At 38.9% G+C, this 25,636-nt stretch overlaps 1 protein-coding gene across 2 annotated transcripts in view; it reads right to left on the bottom strand.

Annotated features, from left to right (window-relative positions):
* NALCN (sodium leak channel, non-selective) overlaps window positions 1-25,636 on the bottom strand; it is a 303,251-nt gene that overhangs the window by 256,378 nt on the left and 21,237 nt on the right. For both annotated transcript variants that reach the window (XM_045081349.1, XM_045081348.1), the window contains exons 4-6: window positions 10,181-10,264; window positions 8,551-8,690; window positions 8,342-8,470 (exon numbers count right to left, since the gene is read on the bottom strand). In XM_045081349.1, coding sequence (XP_044937284.1) covers window positions 8,342-8,470; window positions 8,551-8,690; window positions 10,181-10,264 — 353 coding nt within the window. The remainder of the gene's footprint in view (window positions 1-8,341; window positions 8,471-8,550; window positions 8,691-10,180; window positions 10,265-25,636) is intronic.

The raw sequence follows: 25,636 nt of genomic DNA, 5'->3' as shown, positions 1-25,636 counted from the left end.
TCACTCCTATTTGGCCTCCGCTTTCAGGATTAATTAAAAGCTCTTATGAACTGGCCTGGCTACTGCTAATGCTGGATGCTTTGCAGCACTAGCCACACCCTGGAATTTGCAGAAAAGACACTACTTAGTGATTTTTGAAAACTTTTAATTGCTCTCTGGGACTTTTAGAGGGATTATGAAACAAGACAAATAGTCTGAGGCAGGAAATAATACTGACATTACACCACTTTTTAGAAACAAGTAAATATGGCCTGTTTTCTAAGAATTTGGGGAATAAATTTCCCCTTACTATAAAGCTGAGAGTATCTTAACCTGATTTTCCATTCTGTAATCCATTCCTGAATGGCTAGATTGGCAAAGCCATACTATAAAGAACTGAATTCATCGTGTATCAAAATGGTAAAATGTAGATATTTTTCAAATAGTGTATGTAATTTAAATGACAAAACACGATTTTCTTTTGAAAGCAAGCATTTTAAATCATCGTACCTTGTTGTATCTGAATAGTTCTTTTTTTTAATTTAAAATTTTTTATTTTTTTTAAAGATTTTATTTATTTATTGACAGAGAGAGAGAGATCACAAGAGACAGGCAGAGAGAGGGAGGAAGCAGGCTCCCTGCTAAGCAGAGAGCCCAATGTAGGGCTCTATCCCAGGACCCTAAGATCATGACCTGAACTGAAGGCAGAGGCTTAACTCACCGAGCCACCTAAGCGCCCCTGATTAGTTCTTTTAATCATTTCTTTTCTCCAACTTGATCTCCTTAATTATATTGCTCACTATTTTGCCGATGCGGGCAATATGTACCAATATGTGGCAGGGACTGGGAAACTGGCATCTGAGCAAGGGTTCAGCAAGGAGAGGTACATAAATGTATTCAGAGCATCAGGAAAGTGAAGTGTCAGGGCACAGAGCTCACACTGATCAGCTTCAAACTGGAAACGTGGAAACTGTTTTGAGGTCATAAGACAAAGGCTACCACCCTTGACATTGCGAACCGAGGCCAAGGGCTCCTTAAGCAGTAACTCCTTTTCCCTTTGCTTGAGAAACCACAAGATCTGGGGTGAGAAGCTATCCGGAAGGAGTCTGCTGGCAGGCCGGAAAATGGCCACCAGAATTCGGGGCCAAGATTACAGATTTTCAGTTGGTGATTTTGCCCAATAATTCATGGGTGGCAAGGAAGTCTCTCCTCTTCTCTTTCACGAGGATCATCATGTTTAACCTATGAGATCACGTTATGAATTAGCAATTAGGAACACTAAGTGCCACACACGTGCGAGGAACTCCAAACAGACTCATGTTTACCGGCTGCGGTGTGGCTGAGAATGGCAGGGAGCAACACTCCTTCCCATTCGGACAGGGGTCCATCCTTTGGGGTCAAATGATGTCAGGGCTCACTGGTGCTAAGAACACGTAGCTGCCTTAAAAGTGAAAATCAGGGAAGGATGTGGAATGTGCCAGATCCCCAGTCCCCGGGCACCCTCAACCACACAGTACACCTGCCCAGCTCAGGCACTAGACCTAAAAAAAGCAGGAGTCACTGAGTCACAGTATTGAGATGACTGGCCTGCAGATCTCAGGACACACCCTCCACTGGTCTCTGGAACGACAAGAGGCTCCGATCACCTCTGGTGCTTCTTAGACATTTCTAAGGAACCAGCCTTCAGGAAACAGGGAAGTCAAGTTCCCTGCAGGTGGGGGTATAGAGGCTGAAAGCTTTGCATTCTTTGAAGACTCCAGTTTTATCTTTGAAGAAGCCATGCAAAGCCTGTGTTCTACTCTATTAACACTTCTTTGGGAGTGTTAATGTAAAACTAAGGTTTTAAAGCACTGATTTCTAATCCAACTGATTCTGAGAATCTTAGCCCTGCTATAAATATGAATCTATGGGTGTGGCTTGGAGTTAGTACTTGCCACATGATTTTCTCCATCAGAGAGATCTCATTCTGGAAAAGAATTCCCCAAATGTACTGCTTGTGCTGTTATGGTCACCGTACGCAACTGTGTTTTCTATCGGAGGGAAAGCAGGCTGGTCACGTTGAACCTGAGCTATCAGAATGAGGCGAGGTGTGATTTCTACACAGGCCAACTACAGTGAGTGCTATCTGCGAGGGGCTGAATTGTCAAGGATCCTCATGTGCATTCATATAATATGGTTCCAGGACCTCATGGCAGAATTCAGTCCTAATACAAGCGATCTTAACCACCACTCATCTACCCCAAGCAGAGCCTGTCTCTTAAGCACGAGCTCCTTGGAACCAAGGGAAACGAAACATTATACACAAATATTTTGGACACGCACATGTTGCAGATCACCTCAGACACTGACCATGGTACCATTGAATACTTAAAGGCACAGAAATCGGTGTCCGGGAGAACTGGGCTTCGACCCTCCTTCCACCTCTTACACACTGTGTCATCTCGGATCGCTTACTTAACCTCACTAAGCCTCAGTCTCCTGGGCTGTAATACAGAGTGTGAAAATAGAATATGACATCGATAGGTCGTTGTGGGTATTAAATGAGGGGAAAAAATAAAACAGTTATTAATCGTTCAGTGAAAGTTATCTACCACTAATGTAAGTCAGAGTTTTATAACCTATGTTATTACATTCTCTTCTTTTTGGGAAGTAAGCTCAAAAGAAGTGCTATATTGTAACTGATCGAAAGAAATTACCCACCATCTTTTAGACCCTTTTTCAAAGTGTAGGGTTTTCTTTTCTTTTTTTATACTAAAGACGTAAAAATAGTTTTGCTGTTCTGGTAAAAATTGCTTTGGTATTTACTTTTATATGGTAATTCAGTTTATTCTGAAATATTTTCTTATATTTAATTTTTTTAAAATTCATAACATGTGAAAGGTTGATTTAACTGGTGGCTCAGTTGGGCCACATCCTGGAGATGGGTATGCACAATCATTTTAAAAGAAATATATGGAGAAATATAAATATATTGCATGTCACTATTTTATAGATTGGATGGGGCAGAATCCCCTAGAACATAATATCTACACGGGGATAGAAAGAAACCAGATGTCATACGGACTTTCATTTTCTCTATGCCATCTTAAGACTTTATGCACATGATGTGGATCTAAATGTGCATATAGGTTTACAAATGTGGGATTACAATATGGTAGATGTTGCTCAAATGGCAATCAAGCATGGGCTGGGAAGTCAGACTTGAGTTCAAATCCTGGTGCTCTCACTTACCAGATAAACATATTATTTAATTTCTTTGGGACTGGGTCTTCATCTGCAAAATGGGGGAAATAATTGCTTTCAGGTTGCTCTAAAAATTAGTTATAGAAGCAAAATATATGAGATATACTAGGTGTGCCACAAATGTTGCTATTAAATTAGTTAGAAATCTACATGCACCCATCAGAGCATTTTAATTTCTTATTTAAATATTTTAAAGAGGAGCTTTCCAACACAGATTTATCCAAATTTGTTCTTCTATCTCCGACCCAGCAGACATCTCTGCGGGAATCCAGTTAAGTTAAATGTAGCAGTCTGTCTTCATCCTTCAAAAGAAGTTTAAATATAAATCAAGAAGACTTCAAAGACCTTTGCATGAATTTGAGGCAGTCATGATTTTACATATTCTGCAGAATTCCCTCTTGATAAAGTCCATAGAAATTAGAAATTAATATTTCAGGTTCTACCACACTTCTATTTTTAATTCTTCTGACCTTTCCATTAAAACAACCTCATTATTTTGCGAACAGAATGGATAAGCCAATAATTCATTTATTTTCCAAGTACCTTAAAGGATAAATTTAAACATTCTGTGGGACCTACAAGAGAAAGCTAACCCAAATCCAACTCTATATTGTCTCCAGGCTAAGTGTTAGTGATATTTTATAAAATACCACTGAGTCCTACAAGCTACCCCGGGGGGAGAGGGGGTGACCATCCCACAATTCCCCTGAGATGGAAAAGAAGGCTGTCAGTAATCACTGTGCCACCGAAAGGACAGACAAGGATCGTCCTAGCATCTGTGCTGTGTGGTTCCCCCACCTCCACATCTCAAAACTAATGGCTCAGCCATTGTAAGCATTTACTCGAACTCCTGACGGAACCCTGTTCTCCGTAGAGTCAACTTCTATCTACTTCAGAGTTACAATTGTTTACTTCAGAGTTTTTCTAATTATCTCACTCTCGGAAAGAAGATTTCATTATCTGATACGAAGCAAGGACTAAATCTCGCTCCTTTCCCGGGGAATGGTAATCCGGTGGCAGATAAGTCTTCTTCTTTCCTATCTCACCTACCAGCTCATTTTCACGTGTTCATCTTGTAGCTTCTGGGACATTTCTGCCATCCCATTCGACATTTTGCAACACCTGCTTCTGCCAGAAGCCACGGCTCTTCTCAGATTTCTTTAGGATACCGACTGCTTTGCTTAGTTAAATCCCATGCCTCGTTCCATAATTGCCTTGGGTCACCATTCATTATCAGAGAAGGATCTGAGGCTTTAGGAGTAATGCTCCCAAGGACAAAGCGAACACTCCTTTCTCTCTGCTTTAAAAGAAATCAGCTCCATCTAAAAGCAAAACGGTGTGGATTGAGTTGCTTCCTCATTTATCCTGTTTGCCTCACAGACTATTCATAATCAATTCCAGAGCTCAGCCTTGAAACGTGGGATATAAGGTTTCTGAGCAGACACAGCTCTGCCTGCAAGCTCTCCCATTATTAGGCTACAGTGCATGCAAATCAATTAAGTGGAAATCGGACGACTGTAAAAGACAACAATTAAGAGAAACGAGTTCCTGACAGCGACTGGCAACACCAGTCTCTGGAAACACAGCCATCATCCTGTATTTTAATCTCTGACTCAGAGATGTTTATGAAAAATTCCTAGTTCAACCAAAGGAAACAAAAAGGTTGGAATTTCTTTTTTTAATTGGGATTTTTACACATCTTATTTTGACTTCGGGTGGTTTTTAAGTCTCTAAAAATAAATTAAGGTCTGGTTGGAACTAATGGCAAAACGGCATCAACAATTTTTCTGCTTCTCAGTAAGAATCAGTTAATAGTGAATTGAAAATTAAAGGGATAATGGTCTAAGGGATTGGTCCTTGAAATGAATCGTCAAACTTAACGAAAATTGCTATTATGAGCAATATTACTACTCTGCAGCTAGTTAACTATCTTCTTCTCAAAGAGAAACTGTCTCATAAAGGGAAGGCAAAATAAATGTGTATGTTCATAAAGCTAATAGGCAGATTTTATAAATACGGGATAGAGAAAATGCAGACATTCCTCCATAACTGCTTTGTCTGGAGTAACTGAAAATTCTGCCAAAACACAGGTTAACTCTGCATAGAGAACTCCATTTTTAGGAAAAAGTGATGAGTTGGAGCACTAATATTGAAAACACAAGAGGTCTTTGAATAATTTTTTCAAAGCCATTCATGTCCTAGCACTGGGTGTGGTGAAGAGATGGCAAAGATCACTTTCTGAAGTGATGCAAGGGCCCTGAGGTCAGAGATGCTGCTCTACCTCTTCCCTGTTCACGGGTCCACCTTGGGTTTGCCAGCAGGATGCTTGATCTTCTAGCTAGTTTTACAATTCTAACAAGCTTTAGAGTTCTCACACATTCTAACTTGATTTTTAATAAAATGGAAACTTTAAATCAGCTTCCTGTGCTTGCAGCTACTAGAACACTGCAGCTTTCTTATGCGGAATCTTCCTCTGCTCTTCGCCTCTGTTCTATTGTTTCCCGCCCACACAATATCTTTTTCCCACCTTCAGATTCACTCACGGAACAATCTAGACACATTTTACAGCCTACATACACTTAAAAAAAACGAAACAAAAAACAACTACCTACAGTCTTTATTCCACGCATGTGTCTCTTTCCTCAGCCGCGCAGGCAACCCCCTTACCTCTTTCTTACACTCCCCCGCCCTGTCTGTGTGTGCCAGCTCCCTGCTTCTCTCCACTCTTAGCGTTGCTTTGCTATTTTTTAACCATTTCTCCCTTGTCACATTTAGCAGCTTGCTTTTCTCCCTTTTTTTCTAAAATTTCCTCTTCTATATCAATTTGTCACAATGTTATTATTATCTGTCTAAATATAAAGTATTATGCACCATGCCTTCAAGACACAGTTACTAAGTACTTACTCTGTGCAAGAATACTAGGTACTGGCCCCAAGAGGGATCTTCTCCACCCTTGCCCTTTGTGTCCTCAAGGAATTCAGAGTACAATGAGAAAAATGGTGGAGGTGTGGGCGCCTGGGTGGCTCAGTGGGTTAAGCCTCTGCCTTCGGCTCAGGTCATGATCTCAGGGTCCTGGGATCGAGTCCCGCATCGGGCTCTCTGCTCAGCGGGGAGCCTGCTTTCCCCCTCTCTCTACCTGCCTCTCTGCCTACTTGTGATCTCTCTGTGTCAAATAAATAAATTAAATTAAACCAATGGTGGAGGTGTGTGTGTGTTGGGTGGGGGAGGTTAGCTAGGAGGGCCAGAGGGTTAGTTCTGGCAAACTGGGCTATATTAAATTCAACTCTTTCCATTACAAACAACAAGATTGACTGGATAAATGGTGACATTCAGAAATACATATCTGGGCTTACAAGAAAGGTCAAAAGGCCAGAGGGAACTAAAAATGGAGAGTCCGTGAACTGACAATACATTGGTATGGATGGGGAGTAAGTGTCCAGTAGCTAAGAGTTTGGGTTTTAATGCCACAAGAGGCAGAAAACAAGGTCCAGAGCCTACAGAAGGCAGGAAGCTAGAAAATGACCCGATGCATATAGCCATGTTATAATCCAAACAAGTTCCAGAGTGTAATATGGGTGAAAAGATAGTCAAATAGATCAAACACAACAGAGACCATCGGTACAAACTCAAATCTAGACAGGGAATTAGTGAAGGAGAAAAGTGGCGTCAAACTCCGAGGGCACAGCACACGATACATCGCGCTGGAACAACTGTCTAACCATAGGAAGAAACTTAGATTTCTGCTTTACCCCATGATAAACTGTTATCATGAGATATACTTGACATACAATAAATGGCACATGTTAAAACATACGGTTTGATAAATTTTAACATGTGCACAGACCACAATCAAGATAATGAACATACTGATCAACCCCAACCTTTTTTTTTTTTTTAAGATTTTACTTATTTATTTGAGAGAGGGAGAGAGAGAACAAGTGGGGGTACAGGGTAGAGGCAGAGGGAGAGGGAGAAGTAGACTCCCCACTGAGCAGGGAGCCCCATGTGGGGCTTGATCCCAGGACCCTGGGATCATGACCTGAGCCAAAAGCAGACACTTAACCGACTGAGCCCCCCTAGGTGCCCCAACCCCAAAGGTTTCCTAATGTACCCTGGTAACCCTTTATTCTTTTTTTTTTTTTTTAAGATTTTATGTATTTATTTGACAGACAGAGATCACCACAAGTAGGCAGAGAGGCAGGCAGAGAGAGAGAGAGGGAAGCAGGCTCCCTGCTGAGCAGAGAGCCCGATGCGGGACTCGATCCCAGGACCCTGAGATCATGACCTGAGCCGAAGGCATCGGCTTAACCCACTGAGCCACCCAGGCGCCCGGTAACCCTTTATTCTTATCCCTAACCTTACTCGCAGGCAGTTACTGGTTTCCCTTTTGTTGTTACAGATAAGCTTGCATTTTCTAGAACGTTGTATGCATGGAATCACAGAATATGTCATCTTTTTCATCTGGCTTCATTTGCTCAGCATAATTATTTCAAGATTCACCCAAGATGTTGTGTATATCAATTTCTCATACTTCTTTTTATTGCTGAACAGTATTCGTCATATGGATATACCACAATTTGTTTATTCATGTACCTGTTGGTGGGAATTTGGGTTGTTAGCAGTTTGGGCAATTATAAATACAGTCACTATGTATAAGTCTATCTTATGGACATATGTTTTCACTTCCCCTGGTTAGACACCTGGAATGGAATGAACGGGATACATGGTAGGTGTCTGTTTAACTTTCTAAGAAACTGCCTGTTTTTCCAAGTAGTTACACCATTTCTCATTTCCATCTTATTTAAATAGGAAATGAAAATACTCAGATGGTATTATGGTAGCACACTCCTCATTCTGTCACACTGAAGAAAATCTCCAAATGCACACTTTGAATTTGCTTAGTCTACTTTCCCAAGGGGTTACATTTTTCAGTCCGGCTTGCCTTGAATACTTGTGTTAAAAAATCAGACAAGAAAATTTTGAGGAAACAGAAAATATAGAGCAGAGCACATAAGGGCTTTTTTGTTCAACTAAGACATAGAGTTTTCTCTTAAGATTTGCAGAAAGTTTTTTGTTAATCATGTAAATTAAAACACAGTGAGTAGATAGAGAAACTTACCCTGGTTTCGTGTCATTTACTACACAGTGATAGGTAAATGTTCCAAACATCTGAACTCCTAAAATTCCATAAAGAAGTAGAAAGAAAAGCAGGAAAATTGAAACGCTCCATATTTGTTCTCCTGATCGCCTGGGGGCAAAAAAAAGTAGGCAAAACTTACAGAAATGTCTTAAGGTTTTCTCCTTCTCTCATACAACAGCAGTACTTACTTTAAAATGTTTGTAATCCTGGTCCTTGGTAGCTCGAATCGGAAATAAATTCGGAACGCCCGAATCATAATCAGTGGCCTTGGAATCCGTAACATGCCCCAGGGTGACATCTGGTCAACTATATCAGCAATTTCAAATACCTGTGAATTAAGAGGTAAGAAGAAACAAGCTCAGAGCTTCCCTTAGCTTTGCCCGTATTTACGACAGACACAAGGCAGCACTGTTGGATTTGCCACACTGAACTTTGCCCTGCATTCTTTTCCACTGAAATGGTCCTTTTTGAAGCTATAGCTATCTTTAGAGAAATGAACACATAAACTAATGTAAACGCCACTGCTCTTACTCATTTCCCGAATAATTCATCGAAGCCCAGTTTTTAATTATAAAACAAGCGCCAACTTCGAGTACAGAAGAAGTAGGCTGAATTTTCCTCACCAATAAGGTGAGGAAAAAAATGGTGGAACTTTTAAAACTAGCTAGAACACAAAGTAATGGAGAGAGGGTTAAGGGTATTATAAAAAAATTTTAAAAGGAATTGTACCATTTACTAAAAGAGGCAAAAATGATAATTAGAAAACGTTTGTCAGTCATTTAATAGCTATTAAATGGAAAAGAATGCATGGATATGCAGGATGAAGTCAGATTGTTGGAGAGGCGAGCTCTGTAAAAACAAGGAGAGCTCATCCTTAAGCATTGACACGACTCTGCAGGATGGACTGAATTTATTATATTCTAAATTTTTAAATGAAGAATGTACGAACTTGAGTTGAATTAAACACAAAACTGAAGCCTGAATGAACACATGGAAATGAATTCTATTACCCAGTAAAATCCCACCTTTAGCCTTTTAAATATAAGTTCTCCATTTCTCATAGTAAGGCACTTTCTATTTGCGATATGGTATTTTATGTTCATCCCAATGTAGCTCTATTAGTCAGCTGTTTTTAGTGGGGATTCAGTCACATAAAAGACTGGAATTTTAATATTTAAAATTTTTATTCTACAAGATGCAGAAATGTTACCCCATGCTCTGTCCTTCGTTTTAAATAAATATATCTTTATATTTTTTAATAAGAAATAATTTGCTATAGTATTGATGTTCATTTCTGATTGAGAATCCACAGATGTGACTGACAAAGATTAAGATGTTAGTTTTTTAATCATAAACATTTAAAATAATATGATGTTGATGGGGCACCTGGGTGGCTCAGTGGGTTAAGCCGCTGCCTTCGGCTCAGGTCATGATCTCAGGGTTCTGGGATCTAGTCCCACATTGGGCTCTCTGCTCCACGGGGAGCCTGCTTCCTCCTCTCTCTCTGCCTGCCTCTCTGCCTACTTGTGATCTCTGTCTGTCAAATAAATAAATAAAATCTTTTAAAAAAATTAAAAAAAATAAAATAATATGATGTTGAAGAGAGTTACACCATCACATTTGACATATATAACTATTTTTTTAATTTATTTATTTTCAGCATAACAGTATCATCATTTTTTCACCACACTCAGTGCTCCATGCAATCCGTGCTCTCTATAATACCCACCACCTGATTACTATTTTTATTTAGACTTTCAATGCAAAACAATGCACATTTTTGAAAATATCCCCATGTAAATTAAAAATTTTAATTACCTGTAACACCAATGAAACCCAAAGGCAGAAGACCATAAATCCATCAAAAACACACCAGCGATCTTTCACATAGGAACTATCCCCCTAAAAATAAATTTCACATGGAGTTATCATGCAAAACTAAGAATTTCAAAAAACATCTGTGGAGAGAAGGGTCAAATGTTAATTCAGTATAAACTAGCCATAGTTTTTGCATCAAAACTGAAGAAACTTTCAGAAGGAGTACCTTTAGCTTTTTATTTTATTCATAGCAATTTATTGATTTATTTGACAGAGAGAGACAGAAAGGGAACACAAGCAGAGGGAGTGGGAGAGGGAGAAGCAGGCTTCCCGCTGAGCAGGGAGCCCGATCCCAGGACACAGGGATGATGACCGGAGTTGAAGGCAGGCGCTTAACCACTGCGCTACCCAGGTGCCTGGTGGAACACCTTTAGCGTTTTAAATGGCATTTTATATGAAGAAAATAATTTATGAAACACAAGTAGCTCCAGAGCTACGCATGGAAAATTTTAAGTTCACACAAACAGAAAACATCACTACTTTTTCTCTTAGCCACACAGATACTACCATTTAAGAAACCAGAGGTCATCCCAACAGGAGGCAGCTTAAGTCCTAAAACAGCTTTCTTCCTACAAGAAGTAAGAACAATACTGGTCAGCATGAAGACCTTTAAGCCTGAACCACCATGAGTAGGAATTTAACGAGGAATTCACCTCGAGCTACATTAAACGTGAAGAAGAAAATTGCCTTCATTATCAAATATATTAAACATATATTGACTTGAATTGGAGTCACATGTGATAAAGAAGACACACTACTTTCATCTTTTAATAATGAACCTACTCTGACGTTAGAATGCGTATTTTTATCAAATGGGAATTTCAGAAAAAAAATTTCCCTTTCAAACAACAAAACAGAAAAACCCACTAGATTAGAATTGGAACCTTAAATAGGAAGGCCTTTGCTTTCTTAGGACTGCCCCATTAAGTCACCAGCTCCATCATAATCCATGAAACTCAGGTTCTGAATTCAGTGACACCTATCATTACCAGCTCTGATTGAACCTACTTTGGAAATAAAAATCGGAACAGAAAGCCAAGATTTTAAATAAAACGATGAAATCTGTGGTAGGATATTTAGGAAAATAAAATAATTTCTAGAACTTACCTACACTTAGTAATAAATAGGCTATCAAAAAGACTCCCTGGGAAGTTTTAAAAAATAATCTATATTACTCACAAAACTAACAGTATGGTAACTCACTTCGTGGAAGTTATCTGGTCCAGATGTGAAGTGTAAATTCAACTTAGTTAATGCTGAATAATCATCTACTTTACATAAGAGGATGCATAATGCCTCTTGAAACACACACACACACACACACACACACCACTCTTGCATAGAAAAACTAATACGTACACACCCAAATAATATGTAAGACAGAACAACTTGTAACAAAGCTATAAACATGGTGGGGATGATAAGAAAATTAATTCTATGAAGAGTTTAGAGAAAAGAAAACTAAAAGCATTTTAGTTCTCAAATGCTTAAAAAATTTTATCATTACTCAGAGAATCAACCAAATTTGGTAATTTGTATATTTGAGAAGTTCACAAAAGAAGTACGAAAGAAAGCCTGAGGCCTGGGGTCTGGGTAACTAGGAGGACAATGATCCTGTTAAGTGTTATGATCATCATATGTTGATTTAAACGTGATGACGAGAAAAACTGCACCTCCGGGAGGCACTGGTTTCGAGAAAGCGTGTGTGTGCACGCACGCACGTACACACACACACAGAACAAATAATTTAAGGATGTGATCGTTGTCCTCAAAACCTCACAAAACATCTTTCACTAAAAATATCATATTTGCCTTGTCCATTGTATAGTTCAGTGAAAATATAAATTATAATCTAAATATAGACAATATAGTCAATATAAAATTGAATTTTCTCTAATTTTAATTGGTATCCAAAAAGATAATGGGATACAAATGATTTGAAGTTACACTTTAAAGATTTTTATTTATTTATCTCTTCAGAGAGAGAGAGAGAGAGAGGGAAAGAGAGCACAAGCAGGGGGAGCAGCAGGCTCCTCGCTGAGCAGGGAGCCAGATGCAGGACCCAATTACAGGATGCTGGGATCATGACCTGAGCTGAAGGCAGACGCCCAGTCGACCAAGCCACCCAGGCGTCCCTAAAGTTACACTTTAAAGATTCCCTTGAGTTTCTTAATATTAATTGTTCAATAAATTCAAAATTTATTGTTCAATCATTCATTCATTCATTCACTCATGTGTAGAATACCTTTATGATCTAGACAGTGTTTGAGGCAGTAATGACAGAGGATTGAAAAGAAAAACAAAAACCCTTGCCCTTATATGATTTACATTCTCAGTTTAAAAAATGTTAAATATACAGTATATGTTGATAGGTATTATGAATAAAAATAAAAGTGTCTATTTTCAAATTGATTTTTACTAAACGAATGTATTTTTTACTGGAATGTTAGGCAGAGAGAGAGAAAAAAATATCACGATGTTTATTTTAAGAACTAGGCATAGTTGCAATTGTTTTAAAAAATGCAAAGAATTCCCAAAACAAAAACTAAAATTTTATGGGACTCAGCAGAGAGCTATTTTAGAGTAGTTCTATCTTTAACTTTTTGAGGAACCTCCGTATTGTCTTCCCGAGTGACTGCACTGGCTTGCGTTCCCACCAACAGTATAAAAGGGCTCCCCTTTCTCCACATCCTCACCACCCCACGACCTGGCAATGGCACTACGAGGTCTAATACAAAAATACTAATTCAAAGGGATACACGCACCCTTATGTTTGTAACAGCTTTATCTACAATACCCAAATTATGGAGAGAGCCCAAGTGTCCAACGACTGATGAATGAATTAAAGAAGAGGTGCTGTATGTACTATGGGGTGGTACTGAGCCACCAGAAGGAGCGAAGGCTTACCATTTGCAACGACATGGATGGTGCTAGAACGTATTATGCTAAGCAAAATAAGTCAGTCAGAGAAAGACAAATACCGTATGATTTCACTCATATTTGGAATTGAAGAAACAAAACAAACAATAATAGGGGGGGAAAGAGGCAAACCAAGAAACAGGCTCCTAACCGTGGAGAACCCACTGAGAGTCACCTGAGGGGAGGTGAGGGGGTGGGGGGGGAGGTGGGGGCGGTGGGTGAGATGGGTGATGGGGATTCAGGAAGGCCCCTGGGATGAGCACCAGGTGCTTCATGGAAGTGCTGAGTCACTAAATTGACCTGAAACCAAAACGACACTGCATGTTACAAACTGGAATTTAAGCAGAACTTAAAAAAAAAAAAAAAAAAAAAAGAAAGAAAAGAAAAAAAAAAAAAAAGGAAAGACCAAAAGGAAAAAAAAAAAGCTAATTTAAAATAGGAATGATTTGGCTGTTTAGCTGAAAAAGGATCACTGGGATCAGCTGGGTGCGAGGACTATTAATAAGATGAGTTTATGTGGCCTTTTCCCCCAAATTATTATTTTATTTCTTTTTTTGTCATTAAAAAACATTATACATAGCGTTACGACAACTAACTTCCACTGTTGCTCCTAACTTGCTTTAGTAACAAATTATGTTCAGTAAGAGACAGGACGAGACCTCCTTATATTTAGGATGATTTAAAATGTGAACGTGAGAATAAACAGCAGTAGTTCTCAGGAAGGGTGACTGGGTGGCCAGGACCCAACAAGGGAAGAGAAACAGATGTTCACATTATCACCATAGATGTCTTTGACTCACGTTCATGTGTTATGTTTTTTAAAGCAGACTTTCAAAATTAAATTTTTAAAAAGATGAACATTGTAGCTTTAACAAAACTTTTAAAGTTTTTTTGCTTTTACGTTGGCACAAATGAAGTCAATTCTGAAGACCTGGGACCCCACGGATTTAGAATACACAGCTATCAAAACAGAGGTGGCTGATTTTTTGTTTATTTACTTTATAAATTTGTTTGCTAAGGAAACTAATGTTGCCGGGATGACCTAAAGTATACTCCGAACTATATAAAAGGATGGATTATTTAAAATCAGTTTAGAAGCCCTGGCAAGGAATCACACACACACACACACACACACACACACACACACACACAAAGCGTGCAAACATGTCTAACTCAAACGAGCTCACAGTGTGAAAACCGGCTTTGTAAAAACTTCCACTGCATAACGTAGAAAACTATTTCCGAATTAGGAAGTCAGTTCAGTTGCATTGTTTGGAATGAGCTTGGCTGTAGACTTTCCAGCAATTCAGAGTGGCATTTACCTGTTGCCAACAAAACACACCCCACACTGGATGGTATGTAACGGTCAGTTGGAACAGGCTTCGTTGGACTTTCCTGATAATAGGTGTGCAGTAAGCCACTGGGCACAAGTTTTATACAATACTTTTTGGCTCATGTTCCCAAGAACTATTCAATAGTTATAAAAGCCTTTAGTAAGCAATGGTGCAGGGAGCTGGGACACGAAGAGCAGTAACACTCCACCCCCCGCCCCGCCTTTATTTTTCTAGTTTTGCTTTTTAGTGTTCATTATTCTTTTTTTTTTTCTTAAGATCTTAGTTATTTATGAGAAAGAGAGGGAGTGAGAAAGCAGGGGAGGAACAAAGGGAAAGGGACAAGCAGACTCCATGCTGAGCCACGAGTCTAACCTGGGACTTGATCTCACGACTTTGAGATCACAACTTGAGCCCAAACCAAGAGTCGGACGCTTACCCGACTGAGCCCCCTGGCTCCGTGTTCTTTATTCTTCACGCTGTTCTGTCTTCCTGAAAATTCTCCCAAGTATGTGCCAGCTTTCCTCTCCAGACCCTGATCTGACCAGAGCCTACGCTGATAAATGTTTGAGCCCACATGTAATGCAACAAGCAGCAAACTCAGCTCATGGGTCTGAATTGTGTAACTTACAGAACTGTCCTTTGTAATTTCTACCTCGTTGTTGAATGAATTACAGTGGACTCCCTCCTGTTTATCAATTCCAGTTGTGAATTTTGGGTTTCCCACTCAAACCTCTAAACCTACTCTTTGGTACTGCATTAAAAATACCCCCTGGGGTCCCTGGGCAGCTCAGTCCTTTAAGATCTGCCTTCTGCCCAGGTCATGGTCTCAGGGTCCTGGGATGGAGCCCCATGCAGGCTCAGTGGGGAGCCTGCTTCACCCTCTCAGTACCCACCCCCCCGCAGCGCTCTTGCTTTCTCTCTTTCTCTCTCTCAAATAAATAAATAAAATCTTTTTTAAAAAAACCAAACAACCTATCCCCACTATAAATATTTGAGTCTTTTCTGAAGATTAGTAACACCTGGAGAGTAGACACTCTCAGCCACCCAGCACAGAGAGAGACATACAGCAGATATTAAATGAATGAATTAGACAAGCAGATGTACAATATCTCGGAACGTTTCTGCAGATTACAGTACATGGAGTCAGAAGCGCACTCATATGCTTCATAAATGCATGCGTTCACCCATCCATTCATTGAAATTAGCATTGTTCCTTAAAAGAGATGATTCTTTCACTCCTGGTGAAGAAAGAAAGATGTGTTATTACCCTTCAAGGTAATATCTTCAAGTTAAGATTGTTTTCCCTGTATGATCATGAAAGACCACAGATGAAATTAATGAGATAACTTTAGGATGTTTCCTGGATTTGCCCACTTTGAGGAAACAAAGCTTACACACCACGCAAACAGGAATCCGATCGAGGTGAATATAATTTGTGCGCTATAATCAATTGTCAAATGAATGAATTGACGTGTATATCATGTTGGTCATTACTGAGAATCACTACGTCTTTATAAGCCCAAAACAACTTTAAAAAAAAAATAAAATACACACTCTCTGAACCTGGCACTTTGAAATATAACCTCATAATACACTTTGTGTCTGACACATTCACCAAATTCTCTTTTTGATTGTATGTCAAAGACTTTTAATCAAAGCTGGTGAAGTATGTCCAGATCGTTTTAAAGTCCTACTGTATTCATACCCAAGTTATATAATATTTGCAAATAATGAGCCGCCCCTTTCTCCTACTTCCAAATTACATAACCAGAGCTGAGTACACACAGTACTCAGGAAATTTTAACACCTCAAATATGACAGAAAGGTTTTAATTTGGTTGATCCATCAACAAAAATGGAGAGCAGAGAATGTAGCCGGACTACAGGCAGAAATCAGCATGCTGGCCGCTGAGGAGTTATTCAAGAGCTGTCTGTCAATTTTTACAAAGGTAAACACTTGGAGGTTGCCAATCAATTATGCAGAACTAGAGAGTCACTTAAATTGCCATGCAAGTATTTAATAAGCAGAGAAACAAACACATTCATCTGAAGACATTTATAGGGATATAGTTCGCAGTTCCAAAATCGTATGCACTGGTACAATTTCCCGAGCACATGATTTATTGTTCCCAGTTCCCAGGGCCCATCTGTCTCTGGGTCTTAGCTTCGTTATTTATCACTTCAGCACCGCGCAGAGCATGCACGGTACCTTTACCGAGGTTTATTGCCAGATGACAAAGAGACAACTGAGGATTGTCTGTAGAATTCGCGGTCTGCGATACACGGGAAGATTTACAACACAAACCTCTGTCCCCCAAATGCTTTATTTTTGCCTCCAGGGATCTGGTGAGCTAGAATGCTTCTCAGAACAGGAAGTAATGGGAAGGCAATTAGGAACGACTGCTTGGGGAGTGGGAGTGAATCGGCTGACACCTGCGAGCGCGGGGAACACGACAAAAGATGTGACATCCTTAAGACAAAACATGCCTCCAAGAAAAATTTTTGAAGATGGGTCTCCCCAGAAGGACTTTCTGCCTCAGTTTCACTATTTCTGGGGCCCCTCCTCCCCCATATCTTTTATAGAACACCATTACAGCATTGGCACAAAACAACGAAGGTGACACGTCACCTCCAGAGTGAACTTCCCGAATACAGAGCAGACCTGTCGCTCTCAGATCTGAATCCCCCATGCACCTGTGCTGAGCACAGGATGAAGTCCGAGCTCCTCGCAGGACATGCCAAGTCCTCCGCCGTGCTGCCGGCCACCTTCCCAGAATCCCGCACACAGCCCCCCTGCTACTTCTCACTACCGAGAGCTCCCCAAAGTGCCAGGCTGTTCCGGGCCTTGGGATCCGAGTATGGCTTTTCTCCCTCCATGAAATCCTTTACTTTTACCCACAACACTCCTGCCACAGACCACACTTCCTCGTCCTTCAGGACATCGGCTTCCTGCCCCTCCTTCTTCAAGATTTCTCTGATATCCCCAAGAAGACGTTTTCACTATTTCTTGGGCCCTCCCCACTCCGTATCTTTTACAGAATACCATTACGGCATTTGCACAAAACAACAAAGACCTATTTCTCCCAACCTGCATTCTCACTATACAAACATCTGCCATTTATATTTGCAAAAATATTTGCCCCAAATCACTATGTATCTAGAAGAACCACTGTAATGAATCTGCGTGTGTGTTCATGGAAACATGGAAACTGCCCATAAATCTGGCAAGAAGGTACAGCGTGCAATGCATGTATAGCTCTGCTGTTCTTCTGAGCTGAATCTCGTATTACAAGACAAAAGTGTCAAGTGCATCACAATCTTCCTTTTTCCTGTCTTCCCTGAGGTTGGCTTTTTGCAGGACCTAAGACAGGACTCTCCCAACTCAGGTCATCTGATCTTATTTCATTACATTTGAGACATACTACCTCCTACCCTGACACAGTGTAACTCTTCGAAGTTTAGGTTGTACCTTGTAATCAATGCATCAATTACAATCTTATGATCCAAGTGTAATTAGTAGCACTTTTACTGTAAACTGATGCCTCACCTGACCACTGATGACCTCACAGATTCAATCCAACATGGTAGATAATCCTCTCACATCTTATATCTTTGTTTTTTACATAAGAGCACATGCTCTTGCTTTTGTTTGGTGTGTGCAAAACACCCACTCCTGAATTCAGGAAATACACATAATTGAGTGATAGGTGTTTAAATGCTGTTCATTATACAGAAATGCACAGGTGGATTGCTACCTAGTGTTAGACAGTGATCTAGTGATATGTGGAGAAGTTGGTTGGCGTTTCTATATAGCATTATTGGTTTCCCCATTTAAATTGATTAAATTAATTAATATAGGCCCCAGTTTTCTGAAGACATGCTGAAAGACATTTACAGGAATAGATTAGACGCAGAAAATTAGGAATGCTTATGTGTGCTTTACAAGTCTGATCCACAAAGCTCTCTGCGGACAGGGGCTCTGCTGTTTGTCTCTCCTAGGGCATCGATGCACTCAGTATAGTAAGTGTTCCGATCAATATTTGCTGAATGATCAAAGGCAAACTTGGAAACTGTACTTGGGTTTGAGAATATAACTCTCCCTTATATTTTTAATTATAGTTTTTATCTTCAGTATCTCAAAATTTTAGCATCTTAAATTCATATTTATACATAGTTTAATATATTAGGGAAAACACTGGGTCAATAAAGTTTGTGGGCAATACCAGAAAGCTACAGCTACAGTACTTTCTTCTTGAAAAATAAAATTTCTGGGTTTGGTTTGTTGTAGATACGTCTATAAACTAGGTATTATTAGATCACCGTACCTTAAGCATTTGGTCTGAATTTCAGGTGTGCCATACATTGTTAAAACAAGCGAGGTATAATTTTAGAGCATTCAATATGATGATGATCTTTTTTTTTTTGCTCTATAAACATCTCATATGGATTAATACAGTTTATGCATGGAAAATGCTCCTTCAAAAATAAAACACCCACCTTCCCCAAATCTCTGACATATGTGTATATTGACGCACACATAGTCTTCCAACAGAAGTCATATGACAGACTGCTGTTACTTTATCACAAAATCGGACTGTTCCTCAGAAATATTGCATGGAAATCAGTACATATAATGTGATTTCCACCAAACTATTTGTACAGCTTTGTTACAAACAATGTGAAATCTTATTAAGAAAAGTATAACCTGATGATTAAAATAGAGCACGATATGCACATATATATTCATAATGATCCTAGATGTGTGAGGGAAAAACATAAGCATAAGTCCTACAAGTGAACAAACACAGCACATATTTGCAAATTTTCTGGGTAAAGACACTAAAAAATTGAGTGAGAGGTAAATGTCATACTATTAGAAAATGAATTAAGGTAGAAAAAGTATGGAAATATTTTATGAAAAAATAAGCTTTTTGGAAGACAGGTGCTTAATAAAAGTTAAATATATATATATATATATATATATATATATATATATATATATAGTAGGGTTAGTGATGAGAGCATAGTAATTCAAAGTTGAGTAACATGAGGTCCTTTAAAACAATGATCATCCAGGAGTGCCTGGGTGGCTCAGTGGGTTGAAGCCTCTGCCTTTAGCTCAGGTATAATCCCAGGGTCCTGGGATTGAGCCCTGCATCGGGCTCTCTACTCAGTGGGGAGCCTGCTTCCTCCTCGCTCTGCCTGCCTCTCTGCCTACTTGTGATCTCTGTCTGTCAAATAAATAAATAAAATCTTAAAAAAAAATAATCATACAGCCCATGTAGGGGCTGATGCATTTTATTATGGAGTAACTTAAATACCTACATTTTTCTCATGCAATGGTAAACCAAAACAAATTCATAAATACAAAATTGTGGAGTCAATAAAATTTAAATGAACAATACAATGTACTGTAACAGATGATATCTTGCTAAAATTAAGCCTTTATGAAAAGTTCAAGATTTCTTTCCAGTTTTAGTATATAATCCAAATTTTAATTTGTATCTATTTAAGGTGTACAACTTATTTGTTGACATACGTTTTCAACTCAATAGCAAAAAGAAACAACCTAACTTTAAAAGGACAGTGGACCTGAATAGACATTTCTGTAAGAAAGGCATATGGATGGCTGACAGGTACATGAAATGGTGCTCGACTTCACTAACAATTAGAAAAATGAAAATCAAAACCACAACGAGATGCCACTTCACACATGTTAGGATTTATCCTTTTTAAAGCTTAAAAACAAGAGATAAGTGTTGGGGATGATGTGGAGAAAAGAGAGGTTCTTAAAAAAAAGGGAGGTTCTTAAAAAAAAATTAAGAACATATCTGTCTTATAATCCAGAAATCCCACATCTATGTACAAATCTAAAGGAAAGTAAGTTAAGTTTTAAATACCAGAATGTAATCTCAAACCCAACATAAACTCTTTGGCCTGTGAATGTCATCACCTGCATTTCTGCAGAAATGCATGTTACAAAAATAAGAATAAAGTCATGACTTTTTGCCGTGGGGACCTCAAAGGTGAGAACTCAGTGAGATGATAAATTTAAAGCTTGGTTCAGGGAAATTAGACTTCCTATTTAACTATATTTAACCCAAATCTCACAAAGCATTTAAACACTGAACACCAGTTCTAATGAGATCTGAGGCTCTAATGATTACTTCCAGATAATGTTAGCAAGTCAGTATTACAAAATCTGTAGTTTATTTGTGTTTAATCCAAGCATTCCTAAATGAAAAACAGACTGTATTTGATGTTCATTTTCAGTTTTCAACTCTTAAAGACTGAAGATTAAAGCAACGCTTTTAGTCTTAATCAACAGCTCATCATCCAAAAACTGACGGAAGTCAGAAAATACTGGGCATGACTCACTAAAAAGGTTTTGAAAACAGCCTGGTCATGGATCCAATATTTTCTTATCTAATGATTGCTCTGACTTTTAATATCTGAACCATTAAAACCTCTGCTCATTCGGTGCTCGGTTCACTCGGCATGGATATATTAAGTCTACCTCTGTTCTTCTTATCATTAGACTGTGACATCGTGATGTCTACTGTCACCTTCATGATGTGAAATCCAAGTCTTCATTTATTAAACAACTTCAGAAACAAAACTTTTATTTTAGGAAATGTCATGCTTCTGTTCCTTCAAGTTAAAATCTCAAAGAAATCAACACATGGTGTTTTAATCCCAAAGAATGTTCGGAGATTGCATTGCCTGAAGACCAACATACATGAGGGCCAGGGTCATAAAAGGCCCTTTGGGGAATCACAGAATTCAAAACAGGGCTAGGCTGTACTGGGAGAGAAGTTGCAGTGGCATAAAGGATGCCTCTACCACCCTCACAAGACCACCTTTCCCAAAGTTGGCCTCCTGGTTTAGCAATCAGTTTTGGGCACCTCAACATATCTAAACCTACCGCTCAGGATATCTGACCTAGTGACTCTGTGAAAGACCCAGGTGACCTTCAAATCACACTGAAATCTACTGGCTGAGGCATGGCAGGTACCCCCCGCTCCCATAAGCCAACAACTTTTCCTAAGGGGTTGGGGATGCCATATTACAGTCATATTATATAGACCCATACTTATTGTACCCACAGTGGGCTCTTGGTGATTCTCTCAGCTTACTGGTTTCTTAGTAAATGCATTAAGATTGCTGTGGCTTTGATGGTTCCTTTCAAGTTCAATTCCTACATTGAACTGAATTTCTCTTTTGCATTTCTACACCAATTTTCTGTGAGTTGCCGCAAACTTCAGAAAGCTTTTTTCAAAGCTTCCTACAATATCTGATACTAGCAAGCCGCTGGCTAGTCCAGTGGCTAGCTGAAGCTAATTCTGCAGGGAGTTCAGCAGTGTGTCCCCCAAATCCATGCCCACTCAGAACCTCAGAATGTGACCTTATATGGAAATAATGTCCTTCAAAAATGTAATTAGTTAAGATGAGGTCACATTGAATTAGGGTGAGCCCTAAATCCAATGACTAGTGTCCTTAAAAGAAGGGGAGAGGACGCAGAGGCACGTGGAAGGAAGAAGTTCCCATGAAGACAGGCGCAAAGATTGGAGCAACACAGCCATGAGCTAAGGAATGTCAGAGACCACCCAGCGCCTCCCAGAGTGAGGAAGAGCAAGGAGGGGGCTTCCCCTAGAATCTTCAGAAAGATCGTCGGCCTGCTGACGTTCTGGTTTTGGACTTGTGGTCTCCAGAACAGTGCGACCACGAATTTCTGTTGTTTTATGGTACCAAGTTCATTGTCGTCAGTTATGTAATCAGCAGGAAACTAATACAAATTCCAAAATACTTGTGAGCTCTTTTGAGTTTATGTGGTAAAGGCCCCTATGACGAGGAAATCAGAAGAAGAACTCAGGCAATAACAAACCCTCTGAGAGCGGAGCTTGGGGAATTAATACAGTCGATCTGTAGACAAGCTTCCAGCCTCAGTCCTGTCCTTTATCTCTTCACTATCAGGCCCATCAAACTGCTCTTCCCCATCCCCAGGACTTCTCCTTCAGATCCTAACGTAACCTGGTCAATAAGACATTCACTTTCAGAACTGTGACACTGACTTCTGAGGACAAAGGGAGAGAACCTGGGCAACGTTCACAGTGTCAGAGGCGGTGGTGTGTGGACCAGGCTGTTACCAGGTGGGACCTGAGCTGAGGTCATTGCTGCTCCAGGTGCCCACTCCCTGGAGTGTACTTTCTAAGCTTGATCTTCCAGGGCCTCAATCCCTCAATGTGCCCAGGAGACCTCCCACCACTTCCTTTGGAAAGAAAAAAAAAAAAAAAACAGCTAGAATTTGTTTCTTTCACCAGGCACAAAGTATATGCTAAATAAACTATGTAGAGGTTGAGCAATTAACTTCAATCTGGGTAAGATCATGATGGTAGTTTTTTTGAATCTCCCAAATTTCCTAAAAAAACAAAACAGTGAGATAGCACAGAAAAACATATCCATGGACATAGTCTTGAATAAAACTGACAATGTATTCCAAAATAAAGACCAAACTATTGACAATATCAACACCTACTCAAGACCCCAGCTTGGGGAGGTTGTAGAGGAAAGTCATGCAGGGAAGTTCTGGCTGATCTGAGAATTTCACAGCACCAAAAACTAGCAACAAATACTAGCGAAACACTTAGTGGAAGCCTCAGACAGTGACCCTGAAAATAAAGGGCAAAATTCTTCAAAAGGTAACAAAACAGTCTAGCAATGGCAGGTGAATGTGAAACAAAAGAACTAAACAGTAACAAAGCAAAATGCCCACCAAGGGGCTGGGCAAAGATCAGAGGTGAGAGAACATTCTAACCTCTCGAGTGTATCCCATAAAAACCCCTTTCCTGGGGAACAGAGACCCAAGCTAGAGAAAAACCCCTGGAGTAGAATCTGAATAGGCTGGGGAGGGACAGGAGGGACAAAGGATAACACGGATTAGATAAGAGGACCAGCAGTTCAGAGGAGGCAGAACTCAGACCTGGGTTGCGTGCTGAACAGAGAAGCTATATATTTTATACTTTATGGTAAAACAGGGGAAGGAACCCTCAAACTGATAATATATGGAAGCTACTCTACCCATTAAGCAGGAGAAACTCAGATTTCAAATGAGCAATGGCAAGAAAAGTAACAGAGCAAAAGGATTATGATCAAGTCCTTATTAATATAATTGATTTATAAATATATATATTATAATATCAAGTCATGTACATATATAAATGAACGAAATAATGTACACAACACACAAATAATGTACAAGACATGCAAAAATAAGCATACAAAGCAGATAAAGACTGTAGTAGACTATAACAAAGTGATCAAAGGAAATTAAGAAAAATAGATGCTACAAAAGGACAACAAAATTGGAAAAAATGAACAACGGAAGTGATGTCGAAACAATAGGAGACTGTGAAAAAAGACAGAAAAGCATTCAAGAAATAATCAGAATTAGAAAGAAATGAAAACAAAATCATTTCAGAAAGAGAAGTAAACTTAAAGGAACACAAGATTGAATAGACAGCATAGGGAGTACAATAAGGGAACAGAATACAGGAAAGATAAAAATAGGGGGAAAAAAAGAAAAAACACACATAAAGAAGATGATGGAAATAAATGACCAAAACATGATCTGGTGTAACTGGGATATGAAAAGAAACCCTGAAGACAGAATGGAATAAAACAAATATCGTATGACATGCCTATGTCCTTTATGGTCAACAAAAGACACATTCTCATAGATCTACTGAGTTCAATAGTAAGAGAAAGACTCTCAGTATTTAAGAGAAAGACCCAATCACAAAGAAGGAAAAAACATTCTCACAGCCGCATTTACACCAGAAGCAATGAAGTAACATATTTAAGAATCTTGAGAAATGAAAATGTGAAACACTGTCAAAAATCTGGAAATAGACCAAAAAAGTAAAGCAAATAAAGCAAAAAAAGAAAGAAAAAAAGAAAAGTAAAAGCAAAAATTAATGAGTTCAAATGAATTAATAAGCTAGTTCTTTTTAAAAATCAACAAGATAAGTAAGCAAATTGGCTAATCTAAAACAAAGTGAGGGGAGCCTGGGTGGCTTGGTCAGTTAAGTGTCTGCCTTTGGCTCAGATCATGATCTTAGGGTCCTGGGATTGAGCTTGTCGCTCTCACTCTGCCCTATCACCCCTTCCCCCCATTATGCTCTCTCTCTCTCAAATAAATGAATACAATCTTAAAAAAAAAAAAAAGCAACAGAACAAAACAAACAAATAACACTAGCCAAACCAAGTGAAATAAATTCTAATCTAAAAAAAATTCAAAATTTGGAAGAAGTATAAATCAAACAGAGAAAAATAAAATTATTGAATGCAATCTTCTGTTAATAAATTCAACAAATTAAACAGTTAATAATTTCCTAAAAAAGTATACATCACCAAACAGAACCCATAGGCCAAGCAAGTCTGAACAGAACAATTTCCATAGAAGAAACAGAAATAGAAAGGAATCCCACCAAAAAAAAGCAGTAGAACTAGATGGTTTCCTAGGAGATTTGTACCCAAATTTTTAAAGATTATTCAGACTATTTTAGAGCATAGCAGTGTACACACATAGATGGAAATCTAATATCAAAACCTGACAAAGATTAGACAAAATTAAAACAATGAAAATAATAACAAATATCATCAAGTAGCACATTAAACCAGAATAAAACTGTGCCATGACCCCAATCAGTTTTTTTCCAGGAATGTAAGGATGGTTCAATATTAGGAAATCTACTCTACTCCAAGAGCTAAAAAGAAAAATAGTCATTCAACAAAATTTAAAAGCTATTCATGATACAACAGTCAAAAATTGGAATTAATGTTTGTTCTCTTAGGCTGATAAAATGTACCTACTTCAAACCCTAATCCTTCAGATTATTTAATGAGGAAACATGAGAGATGGTCTAAATAAGCCTGGAGTTAAACAAAGATGTTCACTGCCTCTCATACTATTTAAAACTGAGCTGACCCAATAAATAAGTGAGAAAGAGAGAGACATCTGAAATGGAAATAAAAAGACAAAAGAATTAATGGAAAAAGTACTATAAACAGTACAAGAATTTAGTAAAGTAGCAAGAAACAATATTAGCACATAAAAATCAACAGCCTTCATTTAAAAAAATAAC

The sequence above is a fragment of the Mustela putorius genome, unplaced genomic scaffold (genome assembly GCF_011764305.1).
Source record: "Mustela putorius furo isolate JIRA1106 unplaced genomic scaffold, ASM1176430v1.1 tig00000551_pilon_pilon_pilon, whole genome shotgun sequence".
NCBI lineage: Eukaryota > Metazoa > Chordata > Mammalia > Carnivora > Mustelidae > Mustela > Mustela putorius.
Note: the sequence above shows the minus strand (reverse complement) of the source record. Positions and strands in the feature narration are given on the sequence as shown.